General features: G+C 44.2%; 1 protein-coding gene across 1 annotated transcript; it reads left to right on the top strand.

Annotated features, from left to right (window-relative positions):
• Positions 1–894: 894 nt before the first annotated feature.
• On the top strand, positions 895–21,922 carry CRLF3 (cytokine receptor like factor 3). Its single transcript, XM_033138750.1, has 8 exons — positions 895–1,088; positions 8,631–8,838; positions 10,367–10,454; positions 11,337–11,514; positions 14,712–14,934; positions 15,805–15,937; positions 20,738–20,850; positions 21,480–21,922. Exons 1-8 carry the CDS (start codon positions 978–980, stop codon positions 21,737–21,739), a joined length of 1,314 nt encoding a protein of 437 aa, XP_032994641.1. The 5' UTR covers positions 895–977; the 3' UTR covers positions 21,740–21,922.
• The last annotated feature ends 1,325 nt before the right edge of the window (positions 21,923–23,247 follow it).

Genomic DNA, 23,247 nt, shown 5'->3' with positions numbered 1-23,247 from the left:
CCCCTGACCATTAGGTCCAGTCATGGACGACTCTAGGGTTGCGGCGCTCATCTCGCTTTACTGGCTGAGGGAGCTGGCGTACAGCTTCTGGGTCATGTGGCCAGCATGACTAAGCCGCTTATGGCGAACCAGAGCAGCGCACGGAAACGCCATTTACCTTCCCGCCAGAGTGGTACCTATTTATCTACTTGCACTTTGATGTGCTTTCAAACTGCCAGGTTGGCAGGAGCAGGGACCGAGTAACCGGAGCTCACCCCATCACGGGGATTCAAACCTCTGGCCTACTGATCGGCAAGCCCTAGGCTCTGTGGTTTAACACTTTATATGTCCAGCTGTCCTTTGTCAACAACAAATTGTCACTGTTTTTTGTGTTGAATATATGCTATTCAACATATAGGGGATCTAGCCAGATAAAATAATAATAATATATGGTAATTTATGGTCCTAATTACACCATGGGCGCTTACACAACACAAAACAAAACACTGTTGCTGTATGTAGGTGTTATATTATTTGTTTTTTTATCTTATATTTTGGAAATGTACATCCAATTTTTTTCCCTTTCAATTTTTTTCGGGGCCCCCAGGCGAGTGGGGCCCTAAGCTATAGCTTGTTTAGCTTATACTTAAATCCGGCACATGCATGCATCACTAAACATTCTTATAGCAAACAACAACAACAACCAAGAACTCCCGCCTTGTTTACCCATTGTCTAAACTTCCTCTCCGTCCCCGCCCTGCGATGCCTCTGGGAGAGAAAGCGAGCCAAAAATACCGCCAATTGGCACGAGTCCAGGAAGAGGAGACGGGGAAGCGGGGCGGGGAGAATCCCCCCAGACCCCGCCCTTTTCCTGCGCCTGCCGACGGCGCTGGGTGCCCGGATGCGGGTCGCTTCCGGGTGTGAGGCCGCTGCCAGCAGTAGGTCCGCCCGCGGCCTGCGAGCACCTCTCTCGCTGTCTCCCCGCCGACGGGGACGGAATGGAGACGGAGGCGTTGTTGCTGGAGGCTCGCGAGAGCGTCGAGGCGGCGCGCACCTACCGCCGCGAGCTGCAGCAGCGCTTGAAGGGGCTGCAGCTGGCACGGCAGCAGGTAACCGGGGTGGGTGCGCGGGGCTGCGGGTGGAGTAGCTGAAGGGGACCGGGAGGTTTTGCAAAGCGCCGCGGAGCCCCTCTCAGCCTGAAGCTGAGATACCTCCGCCGAGGGTCGGGGCAATTCGGTGTTGTGTCGGTATTGCCCCTTCTCTACTCCTGACAGGGCTTTTTGCGCCTTCTCTGCAGCCACGGCTGCTGCTCCTCCCGGGGACGCCAAGAGGAAACGTTTTTATCTGTCTCTCTCTCTCTCTAGCTATTTCTTTGGCGTTTTTGAACATCCTTTTAAACGTGTTTGCTAGGCGGGGCTTATTAGTTTGTTCTGGGTTTTTTCTTTTTTAATTGTGTCTTTTGTTGTCCTCGTTTCTTTTCTTTCTTTGAATAACTTTATTATTATTACAGGTAGGTAGCCGTGTTGGTCTGCCATAGCCAAAACAAAATATAAAATAAAAAAATCCTTTCAGTAGCACCTTAGAGACCAACTAAGTTTGTTCTTGGTATGAGCTTTTTGTGTGCATGCACACTTCTTCAGATACCAACGTTTTCCATTCATCTTGACACCAAATTCATCTTGTATGACTTCCCCCGCCCTCCCGGTTTCCAACTTTTTTTTACATTTCTTCCCCTTGCATATAATTACTTTTCCAATTCATTTTTTAAGTCTTATTTTTTAAAACTAAGATATCAGATTACTTCATAAATGCTACACCAATCCTGCTCATGTTTTAACATATTTACAGTGTTCTTTGTCATAATCTATAAATTTTATCCAATCTTGCTTGAATTTCTTCTCGTCTTTTCGTTTTTTGAATAACTTTTTATTGGGTTTTATAAAACAAGAAAAATGTTATACAGATAAGTATGCCAAGTTTTCTCATGTCATTTGTATGTCACAAAAATAGCATAATAAATATCTTCAACGTATGGTTCATTATTAGTGGTCAGTGTGGATAAGTTCTTGGTTCATCAACTGGTTTAAACAAAGGGGAAACAGGATAGAACAGAGTATTTTTATTTCTATTTTGGTGGGAAGAAAAGAGGGTTGGAAGGGGTTGGGGGGAATGGTAAGTGGGTGGGGTCAGGTTGTTATGTTGTGGTGTTCTCGTTTTGATTTTTTCATGCCACGAACCACCTTTGGGTGAAGGATGGTATACAAATTTAATAAATTATGATGATAATGAAGATGATGATGATAATCAGTGCTTTTTTTCCTGGGGAAAAGATGGGGGAACTCACCATGAAAGTTAGTTAGTTATGAGCCTAGTCCCCCCCCCCCCCGCATAGACACCCTGCAGGCGGTGGCAAAATATTAATATGTAGGTGATTAAGGAACTTGATCGGACAATGATATGAATCAGAAATGGCCACAACTTTATTGATTACAGGTATAGGTGGATTTTGGCCTCAGGGATAGGGTGTATGTCTGTTCCAGCCCCCGCAGATAAAAATAATTATTATTTGATTATTATTTTTTAAAGGTAAGGGAACTCAGGTGCCCCGAGTTCCTGTTCAAAAGCCCCACCAATAATACCGGTAATAATAATAATAGGTGTCATCAGTATGTTCTTGTGCAATAGGCAAGGGCGAAACTAGACATTTCGCCTGGGTCAAAGATCCAGTTTGGCATCTAAGAGCGATAGCTATGGGGGTGGGGTAGCTGAGTTTCTTGCCCCTGGTGAAGCCTCCAGAGGGGCTCCATTGAGGCTTCCACCCATGGATATCTATGTAGTTGGCTGCACATTGATTTTTGTATTTTGAAAAGAAGCTCTTGCTTGTTTTGATTATGATCAAGGACTGTAAGCATGACCCCTAAAGGAGCTAATTTTTAATGAGCTCAGACAGCTCCTGTGTGTCTTCAATAGACAGGAATTAAGTAGATCTTAGATCTGCTTGCTGACCTCTTCCAAATGTTTGAAGATGTTTTTGCCTGTTCAGAACCAGGTTAATTAAATAACTCTGAAATTGTATAAAATACAAACCTAAATTATAAAAACAATTTCACTGAATGTGCAGCTCACTGTAGTAATGGTCATAGAGGTAGCCGTTTCAATTTGTGTTGCAGCAAGAAGTAACAAACTTATAATTGAATAGGGTCCACTTCATCAGATGCATGAAATATTATCCCCACTTGCAGGAGGATTGTAATTGGTGAGATTAGTGGGGAATTAAGTAAAAAAAAAATCAGATAGTGGACAATTCAATAAAAGCTTTAAGGTGTGCAAAAATAAGCACAGTGACCCTTCTCTTCATAGCAGAAGTGACAGGTGAAACACAATCAACTTAGCAATACTGGGTTAATTAATATCTGCAGAGACAGGAAATGGTTGTTTTTGTACAGACCCAAAAGAAACTCTTAATAAATTGTAATCCAGCTGCTTTACATTGCAACTCCCATTGAAATCCCTTTGTTCAAGAATGCCCCCGTTATGATCAGTAACAGAAATCAGCTGGTTTTTTAATATTGCCATTTCCTACGCCACTCGTTTCTTTTTCAAAAGCCTGCTTGACCTATCCAGAATGTGCTGCCTTGTTGTAAGTGTGGTTAAATAAGGGATTGGAGCTCCTTCCCAGTGAGGAAGGGGTTTTTGATTTCGAAAAAATATATATTCATAGAGCATAATTAGCTTATTGGGTTCACTGCTACTGGCTTGTGGCTGGAATGGCCAATGACTTGTTTGGACTGGTTTATCAGTGTCTTTTATGCATGATCCCCCAATGAAACCAACCCGTTTGGAGGCACTGTGATACTCAAGACCAATTGCTATGAGGAAGCAGGCTGGCAAGCTTCCTTGGATTCCTTGGTTGGTAGATCTTTGGTGGTCTGTTCCAGCTAGGCTGCTCTTGCATGCACACAAGACCTGCAGCCGGATACAAAGGGTTAGTTTGAGTGGGATTTTCTTCCAAGGAAGTTGGTGTTGAATTTCAGCCTTAGAAAACTTCTAGAACAATGTAACAGTGTCATCATCAAGGTACGATCTGGAAAAGTGCCCACTGTTACGTACAGGGTTGTACAACAGCCCGTCTTGCTTGCCACACTGTAAGCACCTTCTGAAACTCCTTGAAAGCATGCGTTGGTGGTGTGAGCATTTAGGCAAGAGAGAGAGAGAAATCTGTACTGCGCATACTTCATTCTAACATTTGGTTTATTGGTCTTGCCTTCTATTTAACCTGGTGCTGGGTGTACATATTTAAGCTCAGTATTGAGAATACTTCCTTTGATTTCTTTGAGTTGTTATCAGGGCACATGTTGATATTTGGGTTATTGGGGCTCAAGGGCAGAGGAAGGCTAAGACTGAGTGATTGATGGCTCTGAAATTATGCTCCTCTCATTCTCAATTATTTTTCTATGTAGCAATGAACTTTAGCATAGTGGCTGAAATGCTTTCATGGGCTTACCCAACTTGGTGGCTCTGCTCTCTCTTACACAAGCCTGGACATTTGGGATGCAGTGGAATGTTTTTACCATTATGCATCACTGTAATTTTTCTTTAAAGCTTTGGCTCCAAAGCCATAATTTTCTGAGCATGTATGTGCACATCTTTCAAGTTCCCACAGTTGGGTAGTCAGGGCAGATTGAGTAAAACTGATTCCTTTATGTAAAAGGAAAGCTTGGACATGCTACCGGTAGGTGGTGGGTGTTATGAAGCGCCCTTGTTTAAACAATAACCACAGTTTAGGATTCAGGCGACACGCTAAACTGTAATTGATTTCAGAAGTGAAATCTTCCAGAATTTGATTGGCAAATAGCAATTTTGAATTGATATAGCAACCGAGGAATTTCGTTGTTTCCCGCAAGGGGACAGTGACAATAAAGATTTACTCTATTCTATTCTATTCTATTCTAAATGAAAGCAAAACTTCTTGGACTGTTGTCTCTTGCTGTCTTGTTGGCCTGTTAGTTCTGCGCCTTCAGCAACGGCCAATAACTACTTTCATTTAGGCAATATTCTCATGGCACTCTCTTTACCTCAGAAAAGGCAATATTTAACTACAACTGCTTATCTCTAAAACTTCTCAGACTCTTGGTGCCTGTTGCTGCCAACCTCTTCTGTTAGTGCCAGATAAATGTTTCTTGCAGAATCCAGATGCTATTTGGCCTTGTATTTGTGTATCTAATCTCTCTAATCCAAACAACTGTAGGTGTATCAGCGTAGTAACTTCCATTGTTGATGCTGTTCAGGCAGCAAGATAGCCATATGTTGACTTTAAGGCCTTGATTTGAAGCTGGAGAATGTCAAGGGCCAGTGTGGTGCAATGGTTATAATGTTGAACTTGGACTGGAGAGATTTAAGATCAGCCATGGAGCTAGCTGAGGCTGCACTCTTCTACCCACCTGCCTGGGCGCCAGCTCCATTGAATTCTGATTGGGCACTGTGAGTAACCTTGTGCTTTTTGGAGCATTCTTGTTCTTGGCCTAATCTTCCTTAGCACAGGCTGTGACTAACATGCTCCAGGAATCCTAGTTAACACATGAATTTGCAGCATATTTACCCAAGCTTGCAAGCAAGTCCACATAACTCATTGGTCCACAATATTAGATAGAACACCTGTCCACTTGGGCTTTCATTCATCATTTGTGGCCCAAAGGAGAGAAAACAGAACCAACTGTAGCCTAGAGACAATTCTTGCTTGCCCCAGATGTCCAAACAAGTGGCTTTTTAGAAGCCTTTTCTAATCGAATGTAGCTGCCTGCAGGCAGTGTTTTTACACTGGGGCAAGCTGGCATCTTGGATGGCATCCTGTTCTTAATCAAAAATCCTGTTCTCTGATTGGCCTTGGCATTAACGTTTCTGAATAAGATACTTGCATTTTCTGACCAAATTATTGCACCAGTGCAAAAAGGTTCCCTGCTCATATAATCATAGGAATGGAGGGGGCTTTATTATAGACCATCTTGTGTGACTGCCTGCTTGATGGAAGAAACCTAGAACTCTTACAGCATGCTTATGAGAGTTGGACTCCAACAACATCTGCAGGATCCCAGATTCCCCATTCCTGACCTAAAGTAAATACTTTTTTTATTCTTGCCCAGGCATTTTATATGCTGTTTGAACTGTTTCGTTTGCTAACTTTTTAATAAATAGTGTATTTTTTTTATTCCAATGTGAATGTAGCTTTCGTTATTTTTAACCTTTTGTAAACAGCCCTAGGGGACGACAGAGGATGAGATGGTTGGACAGTGTTCTCGAAGCGACTAGCATGAGTTTGGCCAAACTGCGGGAGGCAGTGAAAGATAGGCGTGCCTGGCGTGCTCTGGTCCATGGGGTCACGAAGAGTCGGACACGACTGAATGACTGAACAACAACAAAACAGCCCTAGAAGCTGTTTCAGTGAAGGATAATATATGCAATTAGTTTTTTAAAGGCCTTACACTACTGCAGTTGTGCTGTCCTGACTTGCAGCATCAGTGCAGTTTGTCCCCCTAATATGAATGCTTTATTTATTGTGCTGGATAAATAATATACTGTACCAGCTGATAAATTGAGATTTACTCATGCAGCCACCTTGGCCCTGTGTCCTTGCACAGCATGGTGGAGGATCTTCTGGCTTAAAAGATCTGGGGGAGAAAATAGTGCTTCCCTTCTCCTTTTCCTGCCACTTCTGTTTTATGTATATAGCCATATACTTCCTTTTTTCTGAAGCACTGAAAGAGCAAGTGAAGTCTTAACTGCAAAGGGACTTCAAAGTCCTTTGAATGTGGCTTAAAGAGGAAGTTGAGCTTTACATAACGGTAGAGCATCCTGTGTTTTTCTGAAGATCAAGAAGTTACATCTGGCTAACATCTCTGCAGCCTCTCCGATTGAGAGGAACTTCTTAAACAACTTTTCCATCTGGACCAGGATTGATTTCTCTCCTACTGAGTGGCTTAATTCTCTTTCCAAGCCAGATTAAATTTACAAACGAGCTCTATTCTTTATCGTGCGAAATGGTTATTGCTAAATCATTTTGGCATCTTGCGGTGGTGATTGCCATCAGAGTGTCTGTTCTGAAATTCAGCTGCTCTGCTTGGCATAAATTAGGCACGTTGCCGTACAATTAGTGCCATTTTTAAATTCGCACCACTGGCTACTCTCTCCTTGCATCATTGCGTTGCTGATTGCATGAAGCTGTTGATTAAATGAGGGTGGCAGCAGTGGACCTTTCTGGAATGGATGAGAATGCCTTTTATGCCTGGTTTTCAGGGCAGAAACTGCCCACGCTGCTTTGTGCTTTTCTCCTTAATGTAAGCAAGATGCTTTGTTCTGTTTTGTTAATCAAGGGTGTGTGGAATTCTGGGGGGAAGGCCGCCTAATTCTGTCGTGGTGATTCTGCATCACAATGCAGATCCTTTTGATGAGCTATGCCAGTGACATCGACAGGCTAAGCCAGATGTAGTATAAAGGTAAAGGGACCCCTGACCATTAGGTCCAGTCATGTCTGGCTCTGGGGTTGCAGCACTCATCTCGCGTTACTGGCCGAGGGAACTGACGTTTGTCCTCAGACAGTTTTTCCAGGTCATGTGGCCAGCATGACTAAGCCGCTTCTGGCGAACCAGAGCAGCACATGGAAATGCTGTTTACCTTCCCACTGGAGTGGTACCTATTTATCTACTTGCACTTTGATGTGCTTTCGAACTCCTAGGTGGGCAGGAGCAGGGACTGAGCAACGGGAGCTCACCCCGTCGCGGGGATTCGAACCACCAACCTTCTGATCAGCAAGCCTAGGCTCTGTGGTTTAACCCACAGCACCACCCGTGCCCCCAGATGTGGTACAGGAAGACCTATAATCAGCTCTCCTGTTTTCTTTTTTAAACTTTAAATCGGATGCAAGGAGCACCAACTTCGATGCAGCGACGAGAGGGGGAGATGCTGTATCCTCCTGTGCCATTTCTCCAGTCTAAATCGTATTGTTAAAATAGTTTGTAGGGATCAGCACAAAATGTCAAGATGCTTACAAAGTGCTTACAAAGGTGTTTACAGTCCTGCTCCCCAAACCAGCTGTTAAACTGCCTGGGGGGGGGATATGTCTCTTCCCCCCTCCCCTTGGAGCTAACCGTAACTTAGAGAGGGGAGTAGTTTTTACTTTGGAGACCTTGTTTCTTAGATTTAGGAATACAGATTGGGCTGTTCCTTCTCGTTTTCTGACAGGAATAAATAATTAAATTGATGATGATGATGATAATTGTATTCCTGTAATTTTTCTCTGTTGTGCTACATTATTTTGAGAGCTCTCCTGCACACTGTAGTGTTACTACAGTCATACCTTGGTTTTTCAACAGCTTAGCTCGCAAACAACTTGGAACCCGAACGCCGCAAACCCGGAAGCATGTGTTCCGGTTTGCGAACTTTGCCTTGGAAGCCAAACGTCCGGTGCGGCTTCCAATTCCTGCAGCCAATTGGAAGCCGCGCCTTGGTTTTCAAACATTTTGGAAAGTTGAACGGACTTCCGGAACACATTCTGTTAGAAAACCAAGGTACAAACTGTACTATTCATCCCCAAATCCTGAATGGCAAGAGCCCAGTTGGGTTTGGCCCGGCTTCTCATGCCTTTTGTCTCCTTCCAGATCAAAGAGAGTGCGGCACTGACAAGGGATGTACTTGAACAGCATTTTAACGACTTGAAAGGGACCTTGAGGAAGCTTCTGGATGAGCGGTTGGTCTCCTTGCTGCAAGAAGTGGATGCCATAGAAGAGGAGAGCATCAAACCGTTGGATGAGTGCCGGAAGCTAATAGAACAGGGCGTTGGCACTGCTGATGAACTCCTCCGGGAAGGTAGGAGGCTATCTTTAAAACATGGCAGTTCTTTTTGAGCATGGGGACTCCCCCCCCCCCCCAATAAACCTCACTTATTTACAGCACACATGCAGGGATTACACTCTCTTGCCCCACTCCTCTGCCAGTGATGCCTCCCACATCTTAGGTGACAGTCGGCTGGTCCTACTCAGGTACCAGTATACACATACAAGACACCTCCAAGCGACGTAGAATCTCGATTGGCTCCTCCCTTGGGTGGAAGGAACCCAATGCATGTGTGATATTATGCACTTAGAGCCTGTCCACATGACTGCCAAGCATGCAGTGTCTCTGATTGGTACACCCACACACATCATTGGTGAGGGGGTGGAACTAGCTGCTGCGACACCCCCTTTGCACATGTTTTCAGTGCGTGTGGATGTTTCTGTGGAACACGCCCTCCACACACACATGATAGTTATATTTCATTTATGGTACACATGACATCAGCTAGGCTCATTGTGCTAGATCAGCCTTCCCCAACTCCCATCAGACTCAGCCAGCAAGGCCAATGGGCAGGGATGATGGCAGTGGCGTGCGGTGGATTTTTTTGTAGGTGAACAATTGGGGCCAGAGGCACCAGCTTGCAAGGGTGATTTTTTCTGAGGTGGGGAGACGTCATGCGCGAGCATCGGACCTCCTTCCCGAATCCAGGCAGAAGTTTCTCTGGCTTTGGGAAGGAGATGCCAGGCCTCTCAAAGGATGCTGGAGCCCTCTTTTCCAAAACCAGACGGGCTCTCTACAATAGAATTATAGAGTTGGAATGGATCCTGAGGACCACCTAGTCCAACCCCCTGCAATGCAAGAATAAACTAGATCATACATGACAGATTACCATCCAACCCCTGCTTAAAAACCTCCAAGGAAGGAGAGTCCACCACCTCTCGTGGGAGTCCGTTCCACTGGTAAACAGCTCTTACTGTTAGAAAGTTCCTCCTGAAGTTTAGTCGTAATCTCATTTCTTGTAACTTGAATCCACAGGATTGGGTCCTAGCCTCTGGAGCCATTATATCTGTTGTAGAAATACCTTCCGATACAGAATTGAATGTTGCATGTTTCCAGTTGCTGCCTCCAGGTCAGGCTTGCCTTTTCTCAATTAAAAAAAAAAGAAGAAGGTAAAGGACCCCTGACAGTGAAGTCCAGTCGCGAACGACTCTGGGGTTGCGGCGCTCATCTCGCTTTACTGGCCGAGGGAGCTGACGTTTGTCCGCAGACAGTTTTTCCAGGTCATGTGGCCAGCATGACTAAGCCGCTTCTGGCGAAACCAGAGCAGCACACGGAAATGCCCTTTACTTTCCCGCTGGAGCAGTACCTATTTATCTACTTGCACTTTGATGTGCTTTCGAACTGCTAGGTTGGCAGAAGCTGGGACCGAACAACGGGAGCTCACCCCATCGTGGGGATTCGAACCGCTGACCTTCCAATTGGCAACCCCTAGGCTCAGTGGTTTACACCACAGCGCCACTTTTCTCAATAGGAACCTCTTAATTTTTAATTTTTATTCCAGGAGAAACTGTCATCCATGGTGTAACAGGGGAGGAGAGTGACAAGCTGTGCAGCTTTACCAAAAAGGCGTTGCATATTCAGCTGGATAGGTAAGAGCATGGGTAGGCAAACTAAGGCCCAGGGGTCGGATCCGGCCCAATCGCCTTCTAAATCCGGCCCGTATACAGTCCGGGAATCAGCATGTTTTTACATGAGTAGAATGTTTCCTTTTATTTAAAATGCATCTCTGGGTTATTTGTGGGGCATAGGAATTCGTTCATTCTTTTTCTCCAAAATATAGTCCGGCCCCCACAAGATCTGAGGGACAGTGGACCAGCTGAAAAAGTTTGCTGACCCCTGGGTAAGAGCCATGAATTGAGGGTGGAAGTTTGATACTTCTGTGACTGGCTGATAATGGGTGTCAGGGTTGATTTAGTGCTCCCTTTTCCCAGTTTAGTACAGTTGATCTGAATGAGAAACACCTCTTTAAAAAAAAGGTATAGTCTATGCCAGCCTTTCCTGACCTGGTGCCCTCCAAATGTTTTGGGACTGATGGGAGCTGTAGTCCAGAACACCCAGAAGGTGCAAGGTTGGGCATTGCTGGTTTAGACTTCCCTGGCCTGTTCATACATGAAACTAGCAAGACTGGTGTGCTTAGCATCATTTACCCTTACAACTCAAAGCACTGTCTGGTCATCATTTGAGATGCCTGGGCTTCAGAAGAGATTACTGTGAAACTCAAGTAGGCTAAATTTGGGGTTTTGTAAAGAGCTTTTTTTTTACATTGGAAGGTTCCTTTGACATTATTCCCTTGAAGCCCTTGAGGGGTGAGGTTGGGGAGATAATCAAATACATGTGCACTCTCTTGTAAATCCTTTCTCTGTAATCAAATCAAGAGCGCCAAACACTTGTTGATTCTTTGAAAACAGTTGCTTATCAAATTGCTAACAGTACTGAATAGTCTCTCTCCTTCCCTCTCTCTCTCTTTCTAGTTTGCCAGAAGTACCATCCTTGGTTGATGTGCCTTGTTTATCTGCCCAGTTGGATGACTCTCTCCTTACAGTAGTGAGAAATCAGATCTTTAACCATGGAACAGTAGCATCTCGACCACCAATACAGATAGAAGAGCTGATTGAGAAGCCGGGGGGCATCATTGTTAAGTGGTGCAAGGTGGGTGGAAAAGAGTGTTTTCAAGACCAGTCTCCAATATGCACTTTCTTTCTTTTTGTTTGTGCTTCAATCCCTTTCATTTAAGACAGTTTGTGATTTTTGATTCTCAGGCAAGACAGTTTGCAGTTAGTCTGCCCTCAGTCCTAACCGTGTATACTCAGAAGTAAGTCCTGTTGAACTCAGGGAGGGCTTACTCCTGGGTAAGTGGGGTGTAGGATGCGACGAACCCCCACCTCTCAATTACTAAAATCGTGTCCACAAGGGTACAGGGGTTAAACCAACCCCCCTCCACTTGGTTCGTCTCAAAACAAACCCCTCTTACTTCAAGGGCTTAATAGTAATGAGAGTCTTTTTCCAGCTTTTGTGGCCTGATATCCTCACTACTCTGGGTTACTTAAATGAACAACCTCTTGCCTACAGTAAAGGGCCTCTCTCAGCTCAGATCCCCACTGTCTCGATTTGCCTCAACACTCTGGCAACTTTGTGGCACTCTAGGTTTTCACCATCTAACCCTTTTCTGTGTGACTCTAGGACACAAACTATCACCTCCCTTTCCTCAGGTAAGTTTTGCCCTTTCTTGAGTCCACACCTCTTTGAGATTTGATACTCTGCTGGACCAATAATGACGATTCCTCCTTGGCACCAAAAAGAACTGAACTTTATTTTCTTGAGAACATAGTTGTTTTAAAGATTCATGCATTCGCCATCTTTGTTGCGGTAATACAGAAACATCTTTTGATCTATAGTTTCATGTTAAACTACTCCTAACCTAAACCACCACTATCCTGGCCCCACACCCTTCTTCTTCCCTGTCTCCACACACACCCTCCCTCTTCTCCACTGTCAAAACGGCTGTTCCCTCCTTTTAAACCCTCCTTTAAAACCGGGGACCGCCCCACCCCCAAAGGATGAACTGTCAGTCAAGATGAAGGTGGATTAACTCCTTCTGAGCTGGGAGGTAATAACTCCTCCACCCTAGAGCCAATCCATCACATAGGATTTCAGCCTTAGCTGGCTATGATTATTTTTTTTTTCAAAAATCTGTCTTTTTTTGCTTTGCCTTGGAATGTTTTGGACAGTTTCTGCAGACTTCTTGAAGTTCTTTGCAAAACAAAAATTAAGTTGCAGCATCTATAAGCAAAAACAAGAAGAAGGGTACAGAAAACATGCCTTCCTCTCTCTGTGCGTTGACCCAAATTATTCCCCTTTTGAAATTACAGTATATTTCATTGCTTCATATTTCATAGACTCAGGAAGCTTCTCCACAAATTAAAGACTTTCTCGTGAATTCATATTACAAGTAGCAGTTTTTAACTCCATGATTGTGTGGCTTACAAATACCTACTTTGAGATGGTTGCCTAAACGGATATACAGTGCGTTTTGGGGTAACTTTTTGCTTTTTAAAAAAGAAGTAACCAGCCTCAATAGTGAGTGAAGACTGATATCCCGCTAATGATTGCAAGCAGCTACAATGTTCACATATTGATTGATTTAAATTATTATTATTATTATTATTATTATTATTATTATTATTTCATTGCATCTTTAGGTCAAGGTTAGGAACATTACACATAACAAATGCAATGCAATAGTAAGCACCCACAACAACCCATTAAAGAAAACACAACTCCACAACGATAAGTCAACGCAGTAATAAAATAGCACCATCATGTCATCAGCTGCTTCCTGGTCTTTTCTGCCTCCGACAGGATTTATGCTGCAGCCAATGGAACTCCAGTGTTCAAGGGATACTTTGGTGCTCTGCATGGCTTCCTTTTCCCTTCCTTGTGATTTCTTGCCGTTCTCGACTGCCACTTCTCGTTTGTTCCGTCCTTTTCCTTCTGAAACCGCGCAGGTTGATTGTTTATTTACTTATATCCCATTTGCATGCCAAAATAGCTTCTAAGCAGTATAAAATAAATTACGTTTTGTTTTTAAAAAAACAAAAACCCCACAACATGATTCAACTCAACATAACAGCCAAAAACAGAAACAGAACATCACAGAGTGGTTTACAATTACTAACAATAAAATAGCTTAAAAAAATACTCAGCTGAGTAGAATATGATAAAAGTTAAATTAAAATTTCAAACTGTATATAGCAAACCATTCCGTTTCAGGACTGAGGTCAGAAATTTTGCCATATGTAAAGTTACAGTCGGGTCTGTATCTTGCAACAGAAGAGCAAGGTAAGTCTCTTCCAAATACCCCGGTAATTTTTGAATTAGTGGAAGTAGTAAAGTCTTTCGGGCATCAGAATACAAGGGGCAGACAACCACTATATGGTGCAAGGATTCAATCGAGCGGTTATCACAGGCACATAAGACTGAAACTTTGCTCACTTTGCTCCCAGAAAATCTGTGAAAAAGAACGTTTGAAGGGAAGACATTAAACCGTGCTTTAGTAAAAGCAAAATGGTGACTAGCAATAGAAAGAGATGATAGATAATGGCAGGTGTTTGAAGTGGGGGTACAATGCCCAGCGATCTCAGTGAGCATGTCCCCCCGCCCAGCATAATATTGAGCTGCAGCTCAATACCATCCAATCTTTGGGAGATGGTCTTCACAACATAATTTAATTTCACAATAAAACAAAGCCCTAAAAAATCATTAAAAAAATCACCCACCATTAAGACGTACAGTAAAAACAAGCCATTTCAGAAGCATAGCAATTAAACCAGCTCAAAATACAATTAAAACAGTTGGATCAGATAGTTTAAAGTTCAGGGGAATGCTTGTCTAAACAGGTTCTTTGAGCCCCCTTGCCTGTTTCTTTTTCTTTCCACAAAAATTACAAAGAGTGAGTTCAAATAAAACATTGCAAGCTGATTCCTTTTTGCAAATCGAACATTGGTTTGCATAATTATCTGTTCACACTGTTTTATTCAGAACACACAATTGGACTTTCCGGGCACCCAAATTTTTATTTATTTATTTGCTGCATAATGCAATTAACCCTGAGATGTTTCTCCTTTCGCTGCTGTGACACGAGAGCTTGTGTTGCCCTCCTTCCCCTTGGGAGAGGTTTCTTGAGGACTTCCTGACCCGTGTGACCCTGAGCCAGCAAAAGATAGCGTGTTGCTGCTTTGCAATGTTACCTTGACAAATGTTGCACTTTTTGAGAGCTAGCAAGATAGTTGAATTGGAGGAAGATTAAAAGGCAGCGTGTTAATCCAATAACCGGGCTCTTGTTTCAGGTCGACGAGGACTTTGTGCCACAAGATTACAGACTCCAGTATCGCAAGAGTACGGCCAGCCACTTTGAAGATGCGTATGTCGGCTCGGACACAGAATTCATAGTGCTCCATATCGATCCAAATGTCGATTACCAGTTCAGGGTTTGCGCACGAGGAGATGGCCGCCAAGAATGGAGCCCATGGAGTGTTTCTCAGACTGGTCGTTCCACCTTGGTGCCCCACGGTATTATTCTTTGCATTTATCTGTATTATTATTTACTATTTGTACCCCGCCCATCTAACTGGGTTGCCCCACTCTGGGCAGTTCCCAACAGAATATTAAAAACATGATCAAACATCACACATTTAAAACTTCCCTAAACAGGGCTGCCTTCAGGTGTCTTCTAAAAGTCAGGTAGTTGTTTATTTCCTTGACATCTGATGGGAGGGCGTTCCGCAGGGCGGGCGCCACTACCGAGAAGGCCCTCTGCCTGGTTCCTTGTAACCTCACTTCTCGCAGTGAGGGAACCGCCAAAAGGCCCTCGGAGCTGGACCTCAGTGTCTGGGTTGAATGATGGGGGTGGAGATGCTCCTTCAGGTATACTGGGCCGAGGCTGTTTAGGGCTTTAAAGGTCAGCACCAACACTTTGAATTGTGCTCGGAAATGTACTGGGAGCCAATGTAGGTCTTTCAGGTCATTATTAATATAATTACCATCATGATGCCCAATTGATGCGAGGGGTTGCAGAGAAATTCCCCCGACAGGACTCAATTGGATCCTGCCCTTAGGCATTGATTCCAGCGGGACCTCTCTGTGTGTGGACATATTTGGGTCCAGATGTAGGTGTGTTTAGGAATAGAGACTCGTTGTCTTTGTAATGCTGCTGAAGTGCGTGCATTCTCTGGAGTCGTCCCGTCCCATCCCCCCCCCCAATTATTTTTTTTCAAAATAATGCGGTTTTCCTATTTTGGAGTGCAGACAAACGTTCTCTAAACATGAGAGCTGCAGCCCCTCTTTTCCCGGCTGGCAAACTGGGGTCCCAACATCCTGGGAAGGCTGTGTTGCATCGCACAGCCAGCTTGCACCTAGTTACTGTTTGCCCTCCTTCACTAGAATGGACGCCTGGCTTTGAAGGCTACAGCTTGAGCAGCCGAAGAAACATTGCGCTTCGAAACGATTCACAAGTGGGTGGGGTGCTGTACTCCAGGGCTCCAACCTACTATTGCGGTCAGACATTGACATTCCGGTAAGTCGTGTTGCTTAGCTAACGTGCGGCGGCATGTTTTTCCTAGCAGGATTTTGTGTGTGTGTGTGTGTGTGTTCCTTTCTTCTTTGAGAGATCTGGCCATCTGTTGTTTTGACTCAGTGGAAGCAGTGCCCGATTTTACCCAGCATTCCTAACCGTTGCCTTATTTTGCCCAGCATTCCTTGAGCACAAAAGGGGGCAAACCTGTAGCACCAAGGGCAGTGTTAGAAACTCAAGATATATAAGCTGGGAACCAAGTGGCTCCTTAAACCAAGGTTGCAGTTGCCAAATTGGAATGTCTAGTTGCCATTTTGGGGCAAGATGGCTCTAAAGTCTCTCCCCCCCCCCTGCCAAATGATGGACTGACTGTGATTGATTCTCAGTTAAACATCTGGCGAGATCAGATGACAACCTTGAACTAGGTTAAGAACTTTGAGAACTTAAAGAAGAAAAGTAACTTTATCCAGGGACAGTCCGCATATATATAATGGCCTGTTCCAGCCTCTTTTTTTCTTAACGGCGACATGGATCATTCATAACGTGAAAATACAGGGGACCCTCCGGATATGAACTTAATTCGTCCCAGGGGGGGTCCATACTTACCCTGAAAAGTCCGTATCCAGAGGTGCCGCTTCTGTGCACACACGTGGCAAAACCCGGAAGTATACACTTCCGGGTTTGCTGCATTTGCAACCTGAAACTAGGTTACCCGAAGGTAACGTAATCCGAGGTACCACTGTACTCTTCACAACTGTGAGCAGGGCAGTGGGGTGGGGTAAGTGAAGACAAGTTACAACAATTAAATATAACGTTCACAGCATTTTGGTTCCTGAAATTCAATCCGCTTGTGCAGATAAAATAAAACCGGTAGATTTCTACAGCATGCAGTATTAGTGTGTGAAAACAGTCTAGATCCAATGACCCCCAGGCACACACCTCCAGATGATGGAGATGTCAGGCCCCATCCTGGCACCCAGGCATCTTTACTTGGTCGCAAGTGGCCGCTAGCTAGGTGCAAAATGCGCCTGGCGCTTGGCTCATTTCGAACACTGGCCAAGGGTTGGCATGGATAAGGGGCTGCCCGTTGCTTGACCTTGAGAGATCCCTGACACTGCTGCTTCTCTTAAATAGTGGTGCAGACTGGGGGCAGAGCAGAGGTGGCATGTCTGTAGTCCAGCTTTTCTCCACGTTCTTCTTTCATTAGATTCCAAGATGGACCATATCCCCCCCCCATCAGCCTTAAAGATATTTGAAGCCCACAGTGCCCTAAATTGTTCTGAGTGGTCCCTTATCTAGTCACTTCCTCCCTTGGCAGAGGAGCTCACTTGTTCAGCTGGAGCCATTGCAAAGATTCCAGCTGCAATTGCTGGTTCATTTGTGTCCAATATTTGCCACCTCCCCCTTAATTATAGATCTGACTATGCTACGGATGGCTGACTTCAGCGGAAACTCCCAGCGGGAGGAGGCTGCTTGGGCAACGTTGACTTTCGGAATTAAACTTTCTAATTTGGGACAGTGAAAATAGAAATCTTGGCACTGCTCCTGTCCTCAGGGTGATGCTGTTTGGGCCAAGGAAAGGCCCCTGTAGAACCGCCCTGGTACCAGTTGTTATTAGTAGGGTAAGAGACTTAGTCTCTGATTACACAGGTGCTTAGCTTTAGGAAGCCTCGTTCAATAGGCTTCCCACTTGCTCTAACCAGCTCCATATGGCTCTGGTAGGCTATTGGCAGAGGCCCTACTTTGCATCCTCCTGCCTTCTGCGGCTAGTGGGTGGGGACCCAAGAGTGGACCTACTTGGCTGCTGCACCCAGGTCTCTAACCTGGGTGTGGCTCCCCTCCTCCCCTCTTGAGTTTCCATCTGAGTGTTCACATTCCCACCCTCTGGAAGCACATAATGCAACCGCCTTGCTGGAGCTAAGCTTAGTCTAGGTCTGTTCAGCGCCTGAATGGGGTCGTAGCTTTGCCTTGAGTTCCACGACAAGAGAAAGGTAGGGTGTCGTTTTTCTTTCGTTTTCAAAATAATAACAATCCTAAAAAATAAAGCAACCGTAAAACACCACAGGTATAAAATATCAGTTACTACTAAAGCCGAGAATAAAACAGGCTCAGAACTTCAGCAGTATAACGAGATTCCTGCCTCCATCCAGTGAGCAAGGCAAAAAATTGCTCTGGGGAGGCCAGTGAAAACCAATGAAGAAGAGGAGTTCGGATTTGATATCCTGCTTTATCACTACCCGAAGGAGTCTCAAAGCGGCTAACATTCTCCTTCCCCTTCCTCCCCCACAACAAACACTCTGTGAGGTGAGTGGGGCTGAGAGACTTCAAAGAAGTGTGACTAGCCCAAGGTCACCCAGCAGCTGCATGTGGAGGAGCGGATCCCCGCTGGTATCCCAGAACCAGAAGAGGACTGAAACAGGTGGAGCAACAGCATTGTAGGCGCAGTCTCTGATTGCTTGGGGGAAGCCCTGGAGAGGAGGTGACTTAGATGACTGTGGGGAGGTGGGGACTTTCAGTCTCGACAACTGAATCATGGGCCAAAGCCTACTGGGGATGAGCTGCTGTGCTCATTTGGCTTGACGCTCAGGCAAGGGTGAAATGTGAAGATCGTGTTTTTGCTAATAAAGAGTTAAGGTATGATTTATTGCCGGCCAGCCCTTAGACATCAACTCATTTTATAGGGCCATCATTCACCAAACACAGTAGTGTTCCATGTGTGAGTAGTTAATTAACTGAATGAAATGCTATTGTGTCCATAGTTGCTCCCTGCCTCCCCCTCCCCACAGCTTGGGGAGAAACCATAGGTCAGTCGTAGAACGTATACCACACATGCAGAAGCTCCCAGCATCTCCAGTTAAAAGGAACAGATAATTAGGGGGGGGGAACTCTTCTCTTCCTGCGTTAGATCCTAGAGAGCTCCTGCAATAGTAGACAATGCTGGCTGGTTTAATGTAGAAGCATATCTGAGCCAATGGCTATAAATAAGTGCAGAAGTTTAAAATAGTATTTATTTTTATTTATTTTTTTTAAAAAATATTATTTAAAAGAAACCAACATTGGCTGACAAGATCTGATTGTAAATCTCGGGTTTACTTTTCCAAAGAGAGCTGGATTGCTTCCAGATGTAAGAGATTTAGGTTTTCCCTCCCCTTCCCCCCCCCCATTTTGCAATGCACATTTTTGGCTCTTGGGAGGCAGGAAAGCTTGGTGGGAGTATTCGCAGTGCAATACGGCTACGATTTTGAGCTGTACTCAAAATGTCTTGACAGGCGACTCATTATTGCCCAACCTGTCCTTTAAAAAAAAAAGCAAGCAAACAAGCAAGCAAAACAAATGTAATTTCCTCCTGAAAATTTCAAGCGATACTTATCGCTCGACACATGTTCCATATCCAGTTTGCTTTCATGGCAGGCTATAGGAAATTGCGTCATCTCTAAAATAAACTGGTGTGTTTTCTTTTATGTCTGCCACTATGATCAATGTCTACAACTTCACTGATCTGTTTAACCGGCAAGAAGCAGGGCAGTAAATGTGCTTCTCTCCTTGCATAGTTCCAATCTGCAGGTGTTTTGTCTCATCGGTCTGCCAGATAGCATTCTTCCATGAATGCTGGGGATTTTTTTTTGAAATGGGGGAAAAGAATGGTGTCTGCCCTTCCCCGTTAATAACCCTCTGAACAAGGATAATGCAGTGTTTTCACATAGCGGTGCTTATGACACATTGATGAAATGGGAAGATTGGCAGGTTCTTCTGGCAGAATACTTACAGCTAGCAGTGTTGACAGGGAGAGTTAGAGGCTACTCTAATCAAAAGGTCCAAAAAGAATGGGATTTCCCCCCCCCCCCAGAATATTTAAATCAGTACTATAATATCAAAATCTCCTGGTAGACTTAGCGTGATTCTTGTATATAAAGAAAAATAGCCCCTCTGTATCTAGAAAGACCCGAAGAAGACAACATAATAACGTAGATCCGTGTATAAACAAATGGTAAAAATAAGGACGCAAGGAGTGTAATCGGAAGTCAATTGTGTTTATTTTGTGTTGTATGTTTAGTTTTGTCTTTTCTTTTTTGTTTCTTTTTCTTCCTTTGCTCTACTCGAGCTTCTTTTTGCTTCAGTTCTTTTCTTTTGACTTTTTCTTTTCTTTGATTTTGGCATACTTTTATTACTTGACCTACAGAAAAAGAAGGAAAGTGGGCAAAGCTTAATATACCCTGTTTCTCCTAAAATAAGACATAGCCATAAAATAAGCCATAGCAGGATTTCTATGCATTTGTGAAATATAAGCCGTTCCCCAAAAATAAGCCATAGTGACGTGGTACCTCCCATTAAAACAGCCTGGAGAGGCGTGGCTATGCAGCATACCGATGCGACACGGTTAAAATAAGACATCCCCTGAAAATAAGCCATACTGTGTTTTGTTGAGCGGAAAAAAATATAAGACGGTGTCTTATTTTAGGAGAAACACGGTATATTATGGAGGATTCTTAAAGGAGGTTATAAATTAACAAACATATTAGCTTGTAAATACGGAGGAAAGGGTCAACGGTAATGAAGAAATGCCATTATGTTATTGTTTTGTTATGTTATGTCACTATATGTAATTAATATTGTTAATTTTGATTTTTTTATGATGGAAGTTTCAATAAAGTAATAATTTTTTTAAAAATGAAATGTCAACATTGTCACCGTAATTTTCAGGGTGTGGGTGTGCGCTGATACCATAAGAAAGTTGCATTGTCATTGATAAAAACTGATAGAACTTATATTAAAACCTCAAAATGCATCCAACTTTCTCCTCAGAATTGAAACAGTTGGTCAGCCGGACAAAAAAGACAGTATAGGTGTTTGTGTGGCGCAGCAGAATGGCGCCGATTCCCTGCAGAGAGATAAAGCAGTTTGCGTGAGCACCAACGGTGAGTTACCCAAGAATTCACTTGCACAACTTTTAAAAAAAATTATATGAAATCAACACATTATGGAACAAAGAGTAGGGCTCTTGAGAACAGACTTGTAAATACAGTGGAACCTTGGTCCTCGAACTTAGTCCGTTCCGGGAGTCCGTTTGACTCCCGAAACCGTTCAAAAATCAAGGGGCGGCTTCAGATTGGCTGCAGGAGCTTCCTGCACTCAAACGGAAGCCGCGTCGGACGTTCGGCTTCCTAAAAGCGTTCGAAAACAGGAATGCTTACTTCCATCTTTTTGGGAGCCAATTTGTTCGTCAACTAAGCCGTTTGAGAACCAAGGTATGACTGTACCCAGCTGCCTGAACATCTGTTGCAAGTAAGAATTGCCTCCAGGTGACAGAAAAGTTAGATTTTGTAGACACTTTTTTCAGATAGTGTCATAAATGAAATAATAAAGATGTGTTTGGACCGATTAACTAATGCTGATCTCTTGCTGGCCTAATAACCTTTATAAAGTTGTTTTCGAGGCTGCAAAGGGGGATAGAATAGTCAGGTCACAGGCCAGACGTTACTGGGTTTTCATGTCTAGTTGATTGTCGTCCGCGAAAGCTAAATGTTTCTTGCCTTATCTGTTCCAGGTGCCGTCTTCGTGAACGGAAAAGAGATGACAAACCAGTTGCCTGCGGTTACTTCAGGATCAGCTGTGACATTTGACATGGAAGCTGTGAATTTAGGCCCTTCCAATAATAATAATGAAGGGGGGAACTTCAAACTCAGAGTGACAATTGGCTCCAACAACAGGGAAGTGGTCTTTGACTGGGTACTCGATCAGTCCTGCGGTTCTCTTTATTTTGGGTGTTCGTTCTCCTATCCAGGCTGGAAAGTGCTGGTGTTCTAACTTTTCCACCTCTGAAATGATGCCGACTGTTTTTAAACTGTATCATTCCTCCAGTGGTTGGACTAGATGATGCAGCGATTAACTAGTGCAGGCTCTGAGTACACTGGTGTGAGTCTGTGCAGGAGGGGAGTTCCCTAACGCAACCTGCCTATGTGATACAACATTACTTGAACTATTTACTGGATGCAGTTTAAAATACTGGTGGTGTGTTTGAGTAATCTGGGGGGGTGGGGTGGGGAGTAAGCCTTCACTGTTGCTATCAAATTTGTATTATTTTTATTTTTATTAATTTTAAGGGAGGAAAAGCCAGAGTCGATCCTTTTACTGTGCTCCTGCCTGTGTGGTTACGCTTAATGAACAGCCCAGTTTTGCTAAAGTGCTGTTCTTTTGGCTCAGGGTTTATGGACCAAAGTTATTTGTATGCTTATCCTATTCATCAGAGTACGGTACTGTAAACTGCTGCTGGGCATGCACTCAGCAAATGCTTCATTTTTGTGAGTTGGATGCCAGGCATTAGCGTTTCTTGACCTGCTATCCCACCCTGCTCCCCATTTACTGCAGCAAGTTGAAGCATTAGTTTCGCCATGTGCAGTACCTCGGTCTCATCTCTTTACCTGTGTGCCTTGGTTTTTATTGGAAAGTATTGTACAGGACGGAGAATTAAGCTTTCCAACAGTGAACATGCAGTGCCTAGTTGAGTGCCACTGAACGGCTGATATTTAAGTTGGGCCTTATATTACCTCCTGCTTCAGAAAGTGCCTCCACCAAGATGATATCACATGTTCCCAGGGGAAATTCTGTAGTAGGGGAGGCCAGCCTGTGGGGAAGATCCTGCCCAGGAACCTATGTGTAGCAGCCTGTTAAGATCAGGCAATTTTGGTTACCTTCGGAAAGTGTCTCTTTTCCCTCTGGCTAAGGTACCATTGCAGGAAGATCTAGAGGCTCTGAGAGAGAACACTGCCTTCCTTGCAGTGGTGGCTCCCGAAAGGAAGAAGAGATTTTTACAAGGGAAAAGAAGAAGTCCTGATCTAGATGTTCCTCTCCTAGCCCAGTACTCCCATGAGGAAAAATGCTGTTGAAAAGATCCCTGTCTCTCCCTCCCTGCCTCTGGTTTTTCTGCTGATCAGCAGAAGGGGAGGGTGTGTCTGATATATGGATAGTGACTCTGCTGGCCACTTCTGGCACATGGCTGTTAGTGAGCTGACCCTCAACAGGGTCCTTCAGCTGAAAGAATTAAGCTGCCCTCATTCTGTAAGGAGGTTTTGTAGAACTTCTGAGCATTTGTGGGTGGGTGGGAATCTATAGTAGGTGGCAGTCAGAATTAACCAGAATTCTTACACATAGTTGCTTTGCCCTTTCTTACCCACCCGTGAGTTCAAAGAACAACTCTGCAATAACTTAGTTAGGATAGCGTGCTACATGAGTGATGCTGAAGTGGAGGTACCATGTAGACAAAAGGTGTCTGTAAATGCATCATCTTTCAGGGATTTTATTATTTTGCTGATGTA

The sequence above is a fragment of the Lacerta agilis genome, chromosome 2 (assembly GCF_009819535.1).
Source record: "Lacerta agilis isolate rLacAgi1 chromosome 2, rLacAgi1.pri, whole genome shotgun sequence".
Taxonomy (NCBI): Eukaryota; Metazoa; Chordata; class Lepidosauria; order Squamata; family Lacertidae; genus Lacerta; species Lacerta agilis.
This window is presented reverse-complemented; position numbering and strand designations above follow the sequence as displayed.

Excerpts from the sequence above, each read along its gene's own strand:
- CRLF3 (XM_033138750.1), top strand. The coding sequence starts at position 978 with ATGGAGACGGAGGCGTTGTTGCTGGAGGCTCGCGAGAGCGTCGAGGCG. Across the intron at positions 11,515-14,711 it reads TCATTGTTAAGTGGTGCAAG|GTCGACGAGGACTTTGTGCC; the intron begins GTGGGTGGAAAA and ends CTCTTGTTTCAG. Across the intron at positions 14,935-15,804 it reads TTCCACCTTGGTGCCCCACG|AATGGACGCCTGGCTTTGAA; the intron begins GTATTATTCTTT and ends CTCCTTCACTAG.